Consider the following 13,998-nt stretch of genomic DNA (forward strand, 5'->3'; position numbering starts at 1 on the left):
TTTTACATGACTAACTTATGTTCCCACCCTGAGCACCTAAGCTTGTTGCCCCAGCACCTGTACCCATGGCACCTACACTGAAGAACTGCTCCCCTGGTCACAACTCTGTAGGACACCAGCAGCACCACGAGCAGGGTCTCAGCAGGGAGACACTCTGTCCTGGGGATGGTGTGATGCACATGAGCCTGGGATCCTATCCTTACCTTGCAAGCATTGGTGGTGTTTCTCAAATCTCTCAAGTGGAGAGAGAAAATGCTTCAATGAAGACAAATCAGCATGCAGAACTTTGTACTGAGTCTTATTCCAAGGATGCTCTCAAATGTTTATAAGTATTAACTTTTTGGAAGATACTTCTCTGGCAACAGAAAATCTACTCTGAAAGCACTTTGGACTTTATTAATTTATTTCAGTTTAGGAACTCAGATAACTGGATAGTGAGAAAACAAATAACCCAACTAAAATTGGACAAAGGACTAGAATATGTTTTTTTTTTTCTTTTCAAATGAGACACACAATTGACCCATAGGTATACAAAAATAAATCAACATCATTGATCATTAGAGAAATGTGTATTAGAACTCAATGAGCTCTCACTTCACACCTGTTAGCATGGTGGTCATCAAGGATGTGGAGGGAAGGGACCCCTGGTACCCTCTGTGGGACTGTAAATTAGCACAGCTGTAATGGAAACATACGGGGTTCTTCAAAAGAGTAAAATTAGGCTTACCATGTGATCATGCTATTGCCCTTTTAGAAATGAAATCATTATGTCAAAGAGATATTTTGTATTTCCCATGTTGATTATAACATTTACATTAGTTAACATATGGAACCAATCTAAGTACTCATCAGTTGATGAACAGATAAAGCAAATATCACACCCACACACTTTACATATATACATGTGGAATGCTATTCAGTCTCAAAAAGATGGAAATTCTGTCTTTTTTGACAATGTAGATGAACCTGGAAGATATTAAGTAAAATAAGCTAGCCACAGAAATATGATTGCTGTGTGGAGTTACTTGTATGTGGAATCTCAAAAAGTTGGTGTAATAATTGATTTTTTATCATTGTGGCCAGAATACCTGACAAGAGGATCTTAGTTGAGGAAGAGCATCATGGCAGAAGGATCTGGTAAAGGAAATCTGCTCAGCTCATGGCAGTGATGAAGCAGAGAGCAGTAGGAAGGAGCCAGGGACAGATGTAGTCCTGGCCATGTCCCCAGAGACCTACTTCCTCCAGTCACACCCCACCCGCCCAGGGCTACCAGAGAAGTCCATTCAAATTATTAATCCACAGAATGAACTAATCCACCAAAGGGGTTACAGCTCTCATAACCCAATCATTGCCTTAAAGCCCCTCCTCCAAACCTCGGTGCACTGGGGAGCACACTCACAACACAGCAGCTTTCCAGGGAGCATGAAAGAGTCAAACCATAACCAATTGATACAGCAGAGAGTAGAACTGCAGTTAGCAGAGGCTGGGAGGGAAAGGTGGGGAGATGGTGGTCAGAGGACACAAAGTTTCCTTTAGACAAGAAGAACAAGTTAGTTTATGGGATTTTTTTTGATCCATCATGAGGACTATCCTTAATAACAATATTTTGTTACTGAGAATTGCTGAAAGAGTATATTTCAAATCTTATTAGCACACACAAAAAAATAAGTATGTGAGAAAATACACAATTTACTTCACATAGCCATTCCTCAATGTGTGCAAATTTCAAAACATTATGTTGTGCACCACAAATACATACAGTGTTTCTTTGTCAATTAAAAAATTAAAGGAATAAAGAGGAGCTCTGCTTTTGCATCCAGATGGTACACATTCAGATCCTGGCTGTATCCCTTCCTCACTGTGCACCCTTGGCCACCTTGACCTAGATGAGACTCATTTGTCTCTGTGAATCAGAAGTACAAGCTCACTTTACCTTGTAGGATTATTGTGAGGATTAATTAGATAACAGAACACCCTGACTCAAATGGCCTTAACAAAATATAAAAATCTTACTGTTTCAGCTAACATGAAACACCCCAAGCGTTGGATAAGTCTGTGATCCCATTGTACCCACGGCCCAGGTTCTTACACTTCTCCTGTCACTGTGTCCTGCCATGGTCAGGTTGCCCCTCAGGCTGTAGCAGGGATCCTCTGTGATGTAACATGTTCCAGTGCCCCAGGGGAAACCTACTATGGCATCTCTTTTCATAGCAAGAAGTATGTTCCAGAAGTATCCTGCATCAGAGGACTGAATCCTATCCTATCCTCTTCCCTAAATCCATCTCTGACAAGAAGGTAGGAGGTGACTAGGCTATCTCAATAAAATATTGGTTATTATGAAAAATCCTAGAGTGTATGCCTTTGTGTTGGGGCCTGTAACTGTGATGACACAGTCGTCCTACGTATGTTCAATTTTGCCTGAGCATTTTTTTTCTAAAAAAGAAAATTAATGGCTCGTATTTTTTTCAAATTAATTAATTTATTTTAACTAGGTATATATTATAGCATAATGCATTTTGATTCATTGTACACAATTGTAGCACAACTTTTCATTTCAGTAGTTGTACACAATGTAGCATCACACCATACATGCAGTCATACATGTACCTAGGGTAATGGTGTCCATCCCATTCCACCATCTTTCCTGCCCCCATGCACCCTACCCACCCTCCCTTCCCTTTGCCCAATCACAGTTCCTCCATTTTTCCTATGCCTTCTCCCTCCTCATTATGGATCAGCATCCACTTATCAGAGAGAACATTCAGCCTTTGGTTTTTGGGGATGGGCTTATTTCACTTAGCATGATATTCTCCAACTCCATCCATTTACCTGCAAATGCCATGATTTTATTCTCTTTTAATATGGAGTAATATTACATTATTATATTAATTTAATATATAATACATTAATATATATATTAATGTATTATATTACATTATTATTATACATTATTATTATATTATTGTATATACACCACAGTTTCTTTATCCATTCATCTATTGAGAGGCATCTAGGTTGCTTCCACAGTTTAGCTATTGTGAATTGAACTGTTATGAACATTGATGTAGCTGTGTTACTGTAGTATGCTGATTTTAAGTCCTTTGGGTCTAGACCAAGGAGTGAGATAGCTGGGTCAAATGGTGGTTCCCTTCCCAGTTTTCTAAGGAATCTCCATGCTGCTTTCCAAATTGGTTGCACCAATTTACAGCCCCACCAGCAATATATGATTGTGCCTTTTCCACCACATCCTCACCAACATTTATTGTTGTCCGTATTCTTGATAACTGTCATTATTCTTGATAACTAACATTATTGATAACTCACACCAGATGAAATATTAGAGTAGTTTTGATTTGCATTTCTCTAATTACCTGAGATGCTGAACATTTTTTTTCATATATTTGTTTATTGAATATATATCTTCTTCTGAGAAATGTCTGTTCAGCTCCCTGGCTCATTTATTGGTTTGGTTGTTTGTTTTGTTGGTGTTAAGTAAGTTTTTTGAGTTCTTTATATATTCTGGAGATTAGTGTTCTTTCTGATATGTGTTTGGCAAAAATTTCCTCCCCAAATGGAGGCTGTCTCTTTACCTCATTGATTTTTTCTTTTGCTGACAAGAAGGTTTTTCATTTGAGTCCATCCTTTTATTAATTCTTGATTTTATTTCTTGCACTTTAGGAGTCTTGTTAAGGAAATCGGGACCTAATCCAACATGATGAATATTTGGGCCTAAGTTTTTCTCTATTAGGCATAGGGTCTCTGCTCTAATTCCTAGGTCCTTGATCCACTTTGAGTTGTGTTTTGTACATGGTGAGAGATAGGGATTTATTTTCATTTTGTGGCATATGGATTTCCAGTTCTCCTAGCACCATTTGTTGAAGAGGCTATCTTTTTTCCACTGTATGTTTTTGACAACTTTGTCTAGTATGAGATAACTGTATTAATGTTGGTTTGTCTTCGGGTCTTCTATTCTGTACCATGTCTATTTTGGTGTGAATACCGTGCCATTTTTGTTACTATAGTATACTTTAAGGTCTGGTACTGAGATCTTCTGCTTCACTCTTCTTGCTAAGGGTTGCTTTGGTTATTCTGGGTCTCTTGATTTTCCAAATGATTTAATTTTTCTATTTTTATAAGAAGTGTCATTGGTATTTTAATTGGGATTGCATTGAATCTGTATAGTGCTTTGGGTAGTATGGCCATTTTGAGGATATTAATTTTGCCTATCCAAGAGCATGTGAGATCTTTCCATCATCTAAGGTCTTCTTCAATTTCTTTCTTTAGTGTTCTGTAGTTTTCATTGTAGAGTTCTTTCACCTCTTTTGTTAATTCACAATTATTTTACTTTATTTTTGAGAGTATTGTGAATGGGGTAGTTTTTCTAATTTCTCTTTCAGAGGATTCATCACTGATGTGTAAAAAAGCATTTGATTTATGGGTATTGATTTTATATCCTGCTACTTTGCTGAATTCATTAATTGATTCTAGAAGTTTACTGGTGAAGTTTTTTGGATCTTCTAAATACAGAATCATGTTGTCAGCAAATAGTGATAATTTGAGTTCTTCTTTTCCTATTTGTATCCTCTACCACGCGTCCTGCGCAATGGTTTCATTAATGAGGTTCTAGGCATAAAGTTAGTTAGAAGAGATCGAAATAAGACACACAGACACAGTTACCTTATTTCTATTGCCAGGTCCGAGACGGCTCCCCTCTCTGGCTCCAACCTCTAACCGCCCAGCAGGGCAGCAAGGATTACTCAGGGCTAGCAGGAGAGAGAGAGAGTGAACACGCCAGGGAGTAGCCTTTTATTGGGGAACAAGAAATTCAGGGGATAATTCCATCCAATGAAGGTTGAGGGGGGACTGCACTCCAAGGTCAGGGTCAGTGATTGGGCCCCCGGGGTCAGTGGTCAGTCACACCCCCACACGGATGGGCTCTCTCATCAGGAAAGGGCCGGGAAAATTCCGACACAGCCAGAAGCCTCAGACCCTTAACGGGAGTCGCCCAGTCACATGTCAGGATGGCTTCCCACATATTCCCCCTTTCTATTCTTAAAAATGAGGCGGCGGTTCACTCTTTGGAGTTTCTGTATTCTTGTTCCGAAGACTCGCCATCCTATAATTATAACACAAAAGAGAATTAACAGCAAAGAGAATAATCCAATAATGTACCAGGCCGAGTGTTTAAGAATATTTCCAGGGTTGAATCCATTTAACTCCTTCAATATTTGGTTTGCCAGAGAAGAAGGATCAGAAAAATCAGCTCTATTATTTTGAATGTCTTGGATATGGTGATGAAGTTCCAGAATATCCAAGCTATTATTACTATTTTGCCAAATACCTAATAAATGGTTTTTAACCTTCTCCCAATCCCAGAGAGAAGCATTGTACTTGGCAGCTGTAACACAAACATACTTATAATTGGCATGGCATTTAAGCCTTTCCTTAAATTTTAAGGCTGAAAGTTCATTACCTATGTCTATAACAGTCGCCTCTAAGGCGTTTAATTTAGTCTCAATCCTTTCATCAATATTTACTTGATTACGCAGAGCCTTGGAAGTATTTTGAGCTAAATTATTAAGAAATTTCGCATGCTGAATATTTTGAGACAATGTCAGAGATGCAGAGACAGTTGAGGCAATAAAGGAGACTAGTGCCAAAACACCAACAATTATAACTCCAATAGCACGTTTTGGTCTTGCTAACTGGTCATGAATTTGCTGCAAGACTTGTAAACCAGTATCAGCATACCATGGCTCTGAAATATTAGCAGGTAATAAAACAAAAGAGGGCTGATGAAGTATCAGCACTCCTTTTCCTCCATTATACCTAGTAATACAATTGGTTAGGTTGCATTTATTACAAGTAACAATATATCTGTCATCTATCCATTTAACTTTTACATTTCCAATAATTAAAACATAAGGAGATTGGACACAGGCTCGTAAGCCATAGCAAGATCCCTCTTTACAGTTCTTGCCAACAAATTTTGGTAAAGGTTTTTCTGTAAAATGTAAGAATTCTGAGGCAGCAATTAAACGCCAAACATCTTTCTGAACACCTCCTTTACTATAAGTCAAAATATTACTAACAAATCCTGCAGGTGTCATAGCAGAATTTCTTCGTAATTGTCTTTTATCAATTTTTGGAGACCAGTCTAAAATATACCCACTATCTTTAGACACCTTATGTTGTACAGGAAAGGTATTTACACAATCCATCCATCTAGGAAAGGTGCCAATCTCAATTGTAGAACTATTTGGACAGTGGGGCATCCGTGGAGGTTTTGCAGAAATGACTGGCTTGTTATGGGAAAGTCCCATCTTAATTACTGATCTAGTATAAGGTCTTAAGTCCCCATAAAAAGAATTATTTGTCAGTCTAGGTCTACCAATCGCTGTCTTTTCTTCGAATGATACTTTCAGACAGCCAGCATGTTTATCGTGTGACCAACACAAAGGTAATTGGGCACTGTAGCCAGAATAATTAAATCTAGTCACATGATTGGGAGTAATATGGGTATCTGTAAATCCTCCCATCATGAATGAGTCATTAGTAAATACTGGAATAGATTCTCCAGTCCACACAGCTGGGTGTACCAGGGGTGGATCTGGGAAATATGTCCAGTAAGTGTCTACTTGATCCCCCTTTACCTGACAGCCCAACAGGGCAATTACTGTTGCTACCATCATCACTGGGGTCCTGTTCTCTCCTAGGTGTCGAAGTATTCGGGAAGCCTGGGTTGTTAGCTTCTTCAAGTCTTCCCATGAAATCAGCTTTTCGGCTGGGTCAATCTGGTCTTTCTTCATCCTTTTCCGATATCTCCTCCTTCTGGATAGGGGCTCCTCCTGGTCAATCCTCAGTCGCTTGAATCTGGGTTCCATCTCTTCCATGTCTGATAGCACGTTCAGGTACCCAAATAGGACGAAATGCGCCTTCTGGGAAAATACAAGCATGACCTCTACCCCACATTATCACTGGGTCTGGACCCTTCCACTGACCAGTCTGTAAATCTTTCCACAAAATTCTGCCTAAAGGGCCTGTTACTGAGGGAGACATTTGTCTCTCAGCAGCAGTGTGACCTTCTGCGTCACAGTTTAAAAAATTTAAAACGAACAAGGCATGATTAAGGCTATTTTGGGGAGTCATAAACCTATTCCCCCCCTTTAATTTTTGTAATTGAAGCTTAATAGATAAATGAGCTCGTTCCACAATGGCTTGGCCTTGAGGGTTATAAGGAATTCCTGTTTTATGATTAATTTTAAACTCTTGGCAAAATTGTTGAAAAGAAGAGCTTACATAAGCTGGAGCATTATCTGTTTTAATCTGCATAGGGCACCCTAAAACAGAAAAGGCTGCTAAGCAATGAGAAATTACATGTTGAGTATTTTCCTTAGTACGTGCTGTGGCAAAAATAAATCTAGAATAAGTGTCCACTATGACATGCACATAACATTGCTTACCAAATTGAGGAATATGAGTTACATCCATTTGCCATATTTGATTTGGTTTTAATCCACGGGGATTTACCCCTGATGGCAGAGATGGAGTGTGAATAACACACTTAGGGCATTGGCTTACAATCTGACGAGCTTGTTCTCTAGTAATATTAAATTTTTTACGTAAGCTAGAAGCATTTTGATGATGCAAGGAATGGGAAGCTAGTGCACAGTCATATGAAGACATCTGTTGACAAAAAGCTACTAATTTATCAATCTTGTCATTACCAGAAACTAAGGGTCCTGGAAGATTAGTATGAGCCCGTATGTGCCCTATGAAACATGGGTACTTTCGCATTAGCACTGTCTTTTGTAAATTATGAAATAACTCAAATAACTCTTGTGATGAAGTATACCCAATAACTGAAGTTTCAATATTTTTAGTAACTCCGACTGCATATAAGCTGTCAGAATAAATATTAATAGGCTCATTTGAAAAGTAATTTAAGGCACAAATCAGAGCTTGAAGCTCTGCTCTTTGGGCAGAAGTATAAGAAGTTTGTATTACCTCTGTGTGAACACGACTATAAAAACCTGCTTTACCTGAGTTAGAACCATCCGTGAACACTGATAAAGCTTCATCTATAGGATGTGCACGTACAATCTTTGGAAAAATAAGTGACGTTAATGATGCAAATTGTATAATCTTATCACGAGGATAATGGCTATCTATCTGGCCAGGAAAATCAGCAAAAGCTATCTGCCATGAGCTAGAAGTTTGAAAAAGCCAATTAGTCTGTTGAATAGAAAATGGAATAATTATGATATCAGGCTCAGATCCAATTAATTGTAAAATCCTAGTTCTACCTTTAATTACTAATTGAGCTATAGAATCATGAAAAGGAATTAATGTCTTCTGAGGAGAGTGGGATAAATAAATCCACTCAATAACTCCTAATCTTTGCCATATGGCTCCTGTTGGGGTATGTTCAGTTGGAAATATTAATAAATACACTATTTCTTTAGGATCAACTCTAGTAAGCTGTGCATTTTTAATTGCATGTTCAACTCTCCTTAAAGCCATTCTAGCCTCTAAGGTTAGCTGACGTGGAGAGGTTGGAGAGGGATTTCCTTGTAATATCTGAAATAGGGGACTTAAATTAGAAGTAGTTAGTTTTAGGGATGGCCTCAGCCAATTTATATCTCCTAAAAGCCTTTGAAAATCATTAAGGGTATGTAACTCCCTTACTCTTATCTGAAGATTTTGAGGACGGATTGTACGTCCTTGAATTATCTGACCTAGATATTGAAAAGGAGGCACCTTTTGAATTTTTTGAGGGGCTATGTATAAACCCATTGCTGTAAGTGAAGTCTCTAACTGAATAAAAATTTCTGAAAGTACCTCTGGATTAGCATGAGCCAATAATATATCATCCATAAAATGAATAATATACGCATCAGGAAAGGTATTTCTTATGGGATCTATCGCCTGATCTACATATTTTTGGCACAGGGTAGGACTATTACGCATTCCCTGGGGGAGTACTTTCCAGCAATATCTTTTAACAGGTTTCTTAAAATTAATTGCTGGGACAGTGAAGGCAAATCTCTCACAATCTCCAGGATGTAACCTTATAGAGAAAAAACAGTCTTTTAAATCAATTACCATCAAGCTATAGTCTAAAGGGATGCCTGTGGGGGAGGGAAGTCCTGGCTGTAATGATCCCATAGGTCGAATTGCATGATTTATCGCCCTTAAGTCCTGTAGCAATCTCCAATTACCTGACTTTTTTTTAATAACAAAAATAGGTGTGTTCCAAGGACTAAGCGTTGGTTCAATATGACCGGCCTGAAGTTGTTCCTCAACTAACCTATGAATTATTTTAAGCTTTTCCCCTGAGATGGGCCACTGAGAAATCCATATAGGCTCCTCTGTGAGCCAGGTGATTTTTTCGGCTGTCTTAGGGATCGGGGAAGTACTCAGGGCCCCTAGTAAAAATTTTGGCTTGGAGCATTTACTAATCTTTGTCGTGGAGACTGGTCTGTAAGCAGATACTCTTCCTGAAGGGTCTCCTTATCATCTCCAGGAAAATACCTCTGATTAACTCCCTCAATTGACCTTATCGAGTTTGGAGTAACTAATAATAATCCCATCTTGGCTAAAATATCTCTTCCCCATAGGTTAGCTGGTAAGGACCCTAACACATAAGGCTTAAATACTCCACTGTTCCCATCGGAATCTTCCCAACGGAGATAGTTGGCACTTTGAGCAGGCTGTGAAACCTGTCCTATTCCCTCTAGGTTAGCTGGTGCTACATGTAAATGCCAGCTCCTAGGCCAGAACCTACTAGAAAAAACAGATATATCAGCTCCTGTGTCTACTATTCCGAGGAACTTTTTATTATTAATTTTAAGCTCTAATAAGGGGCGTTCTTGTCTTACTAGCTGCGACCAGTATACTCTGTCCGGTGGTCTAGAAACTGAATCTACTGGTGCGTGCCTCCCTGAGTCACAAGGCAATAAAATCAATTGGGCAAATGTATCCTTTGGAGTAAGCCTTAGGGCATAGTTGGACTTTACAGTAACATTTAACTGTCCTTTAAAATTTGAATCTATCACACCGGGTATCACCTCAATGGCTCCTTTTAAGTTATTGCGTCCCAAAATTAAACCTATAGTATTATCTGGAAGCGGCCCGAAAATTCCAGTAGGGATTTGTTTTGGCCCTGTCTCAGGATTTAATTCAACTGTCCTTGAAGGTCCTAAGAAAACTGTCTGCGATCTATGTTCCGATAAAAATCGCAGGCTGTCCTGGTCGGCGCCAGTGACGTCACACTGTGCGACCTCTCCTCGAATTCCCCGTATTGTTGCTCGGCCCGGGGAGGGGCCGACCGGAAGTTTTTTGTCCTCCCGCTAGGAGGAAATGACGGCGAGAAGGCGGGCTGATCCGCGCCATTTTGACTCGCCACGTGGGGTTGAGTCCTGCAATATCTATTATCGCCAGTAGATGGAGCCCTGAACTTAGAATTGCGCAGGCGACAATCCCGCGCAAAATGATTATTTCTCCCGCAAATGTAACATTTTCCGCGGGGTTTTCGTACTAAATCTGGGGTTTTCAAGGTTTCTTTTATTGCTGCAGCTAGGGCCACTGTTTATAAATGAGTAGAGTCTATGTCAGAACATAAGCGAATAAACTCAGAAACTGTCCCTTTTTTACGGTGTGGTCTAAGAATATCCTGACAGTATTTATTTGCGTTTTCGAATGCCAATTGCCTAACAATGAACTCACTCGCTCCCGAGTCCCCGATTGACCTGTTTGCAGCCTGGTACAACCGGGCTACGAAATCTGAGTAAGGTTCACTCGCACCTTGCCTGATTTTGGTAAGAACTAAATTGGACTGGTCCTTGGAGACAATCTGCCTCCAGGCACGTTTGGCACAATCAGTTATTTGATTGTACACTACAAAATCATAATTTAACTGTCTTTCTAGGTCAGTAAATTCACCTGTCCCTAGAAACATTTCTACTGGCGTTTCTATATCCTGTCTTTTGTTCTTTTCTGCCTGTTCAGTACAGAAATCAGTCCAGTAAGTCCTCCAAAGTAAGAAATCTCCCCCGCTCAGACAAGATCTGGCTAAAGAAATCCAGTCGCTAGGAGGAAGGGGTTGTGAGCAAATATTTTCTATCAAGCTCTGTACAAAAGGCGAATTTGGACCATATGTCTCACATGCACTTTTTAGTTCCTTAATGGTTTTAAATGGGATTACAGCATGAACTCTAACTCTCTGATCTTGTTCATTAACTTGCTCAAAAACTGGAAAAAGTTGAAAACCGCTAGTATCCTCCCCATCTTCCTGTGCTTTCTTAATACCTCGCTGGAACGGGGTAAGAAAAGTCATTGTTAACCCAGGGTACCTGTTAATTTTTGTCCTTTTAGCAGGTACCTGCCGAATTCGAATAGCCTGGACAGGCGGTGTTAAACGCAGCCTGTTAAGATTCCTCTGTAAGTCCTGAATTTCCATGTCTGATTCTTCTCCCTCAGATTGCAAATCATGGTCAGACTCTGTACTATCGTCATTTTGAATTTGGGTTTCTAAACCACGTGGCGGAGAAGAACTCTGAGCCCCTCCAGGAATCTCTTCCGGATTTTCCTCTGTGGGAAGATCCTCTACCTCTTCTGGAGGGCTTTCTAAGATCTCAGAGGTTTGTCCTCTATGATCTCCATCCCTAGAATCTCCCTGCGGGCTAGTATAGTCCTGCGAGTTTAAAGTCACATTCCTAACCTTAGGTTTGGCTTTTAGCGTTGTCTTTGTTTTTAAACGGCCTAAGGGAAAAGGAATTAACTTAGCCTCAGGCGAATTTTCCATTTGAATAGACTTAATAGCCCTTTGCAAGCCTTTTAACAGGTCTTCAGGGGGCCACGAACTTTGACCCATATATTCAAAAAGACAAATTTCTAGAGCTGTCCAAGTTTTCTGAATACTTTCTATGCCTCCAGGTAGTTCATTAGAAAAATAAACCTTTTGTAACTTTCTTCCTAATTTCTCCCAAGTAGATAAATTTGGAGATTCTTGTTCACAAAACCAAGGACAATATTCACCTACAATCTTTAAGAATTGTAATAACTGAGCTTTCTTTATCTGTTTTCCTTTCTGATTAATTATACTGTCTAAAATAGTCAGATACATTTCCTTATCCGTAGAAGTTGAATTTCCCATTTTAATTAATTTAACGTCTCTTTCCTTCAATAGCTCCAGGTACTTTTGTGACCCAAATTGTCACCTCTTCCTTTATCTTTATCTTTATCCTTATCTTTATAGCGCGCTCCCACTCAATCTAACTAATCTAGAATGCCCCCCTCGTGGGCGCCAATTCTACCACGCGTCCTGCGCAATGGTTTCATTAATGAGGTTCTGGGAATAAAGTTAGTTAGAAGAGATCGAAATAAGACACACAGACACAGTTACCTTATTTCTATTGCCAGGTCCGAGACGGCTCCCCTCTCTGGCTCCAACCTCTAACCGCCCAGCAGGGCAGCAAGGATTACTCAGGGCTAGCAGGAGAGAGAGAGAGTGAACACGCCAGGGAGTAGCCTTTTATTGGGGAACAAGAAATTCAGGGGATAATTCCATCCAATGAAGGTTGAGGGGGGACTGCACTCCAAGGTCAGGGTCAGTGATTGGGCCCCCGGGGTCAGTGGTCAGTCACACCCCCACACGGACGGGCTCTCTCATCAGGAAAGGGCCGGGAAAATTCCGACACAGCCAGAAGCCTCAGACCCTTAACGGGAGTCGCCCAGTCACGTGTCAGGATGGCTTCCCACAGTATCCCTTTAATTTGTTTTCTCTAATTGTTCTGACTAGAGTTTCAAAGACTATGTTGAATAGAAGTGGTGAAAAAGGGCATTCCTGTCTTGTTCCAGTTTTTAGAGGGGATGTTTCCAATTTTTCTCCATTTAGAATGATGTTGGTCTCGGGTTTTGCATAAATAACTTTTATAGTATTGTGTTTTGCATAAATAACTTTTATAGTATTTATAGAAAAACTATACCTAGTTTTTCTAGTGTTTTGAACATGAAAGGGTGCTGTATTTTGTCAAATGCTTTCTCTGCATCATTTTATATAATATATGATTCTTATCTTTAAGTCTATTGATGTGATGAATTATATTTATTGATTTCCATATATTGAACCAATCTTGCATCCCTGGAATGAACCTCACTTGATCATGGAGCACTATTTTTTAAAATATATTTTTTTGCAATTTGCCAGAATTTTATTGAGAATTTTTGTGTCAATGTTCTAGAGGTAAATGAGGACTCCGATACAAGTTATCAAAATCTCTGGGACACTATGAAGGCAGTGCTAAGAGGAAAGTTCATTGCATGGAGTTCATTCTTAAAAGAAGAAAAAGTCAACAAATAAACAACCTGACATTACAGCTCAAAGCCCTAGAAAAAGAAAAACAAACCAACACCAAAATAGTAGAAGACAGGAGATAATTAAAACCAGGATGAAAATTAATAAAATTGAAACTAAAGAAACAATTCAAAAAATGACACAACAAAAGCTGGTTCTTTGAAAAAATAAATAAAATTGACAAACCCTTAGCCACTCCAATGAAAAGAAGGAGGGAGAAAACTCAAATTACTAAAATTTGCATTGAAAAAGGAAACATCATGGCAGACATTATTGAAATACAGGAGACAATTAGAAACTATTTTGAAAATTCATATTCCAATAAATTAGAAAACCTCAAAGACACCAAAAAATTTCTAGAGGCATCCTGATACCAAAACCAGGCAGAGATGCATCAAGGAAAGAAAATTCCAGAGCAATATCCCTGATGAACTGCTCATATATTAAGAGGAGATTTCATTTGAAAGCCTGCAATTCTGCTGACAGGTTGCAGATGTGGTGTCCTGGGTGTGAGGGGGTGGGGGTGGCCCATTCCCTGCCAGGTGCTGGGATGTGGTCAGCTGCAGGCCAGCTTTCCCAGTTGCTGCTTCAGCAGCTGAGCTCATGTGCTGCCTTCAGCCAAATGCTTGATGGAGACATTC

General features: G+C 39.5%; 1 protein-coding gene across 3 annotated transcripts; it reads right to left on the minus strand.

The window, feature by feature from the left end:
- Positions 1–4,678: 4,678 nt before the first annotated feature.
- LOC124093458 (endogenous retrovirus group K member 19 Env polyprotein-like) lies at positions 4,679–12,755 on the minus strand. Of its 3 annotated transcripts, none has more exons than XM_058579722.1 (2): positions 12,407–12,755; positions 4,679–6,938 (listed from the first exon to the last, which is right to left on the minus strand). In XM_058579722.1, exon 2 carries the CDS (start codon positions 6,891–6,893, stop codon positions 5,010–5,012), a length of 1,884 nt encoding a protein of 627 aa, XP_058435705.1. In that variant the 5' UTR covers positions 6,894–6,938; positions 12,407–12,755; the 3' UTR covers positions 4,679–5,009. The 3 variants fall into 3 exon arrangements, with proteins under 3 accessions (XP_058435705.1, XP_058435704.1, XP_058435706.1); XM_058579721.1 differs by lacking the exon at positions 12,407–12,755 and adding an exon at positions 11,355–11,650; XM_058579723.1 differs by lacking the exon at positions 12,407–12,755 and having other exon boundaries at positions 4,679–5,116; positions 6,654–8,626.
- Between the last annotated feature and the right edge of the window lie 1,243 nt (positions 12,756–13,998).

Source organism: Marmota monax, unplaced genomic scaffold (assembly GCF_021218885.2).
Source record: "Marmota monax isolate L192 unplaced genomic scaffold, Marmota_monax_Labrador192_F-V1.1 WCK01_AAM20220418_F8-fsc00757, whole genome shotgun sequence".
Taxonomy (NCBI): Eukaryota; Metazoa; Chordata; class Mammalia; order Rodentia; family Sciuridae; genus Marmota; species Marmota monax.

Coding starts and splice junctions, on each gene's coding strand:
- LOC124093458 (XM_058579722.1), bottom strand. CDS start 6,893: ATGGAAGAGATGGAACCCAGATTCAAGCGACTGAGGATTGACCAGGAG.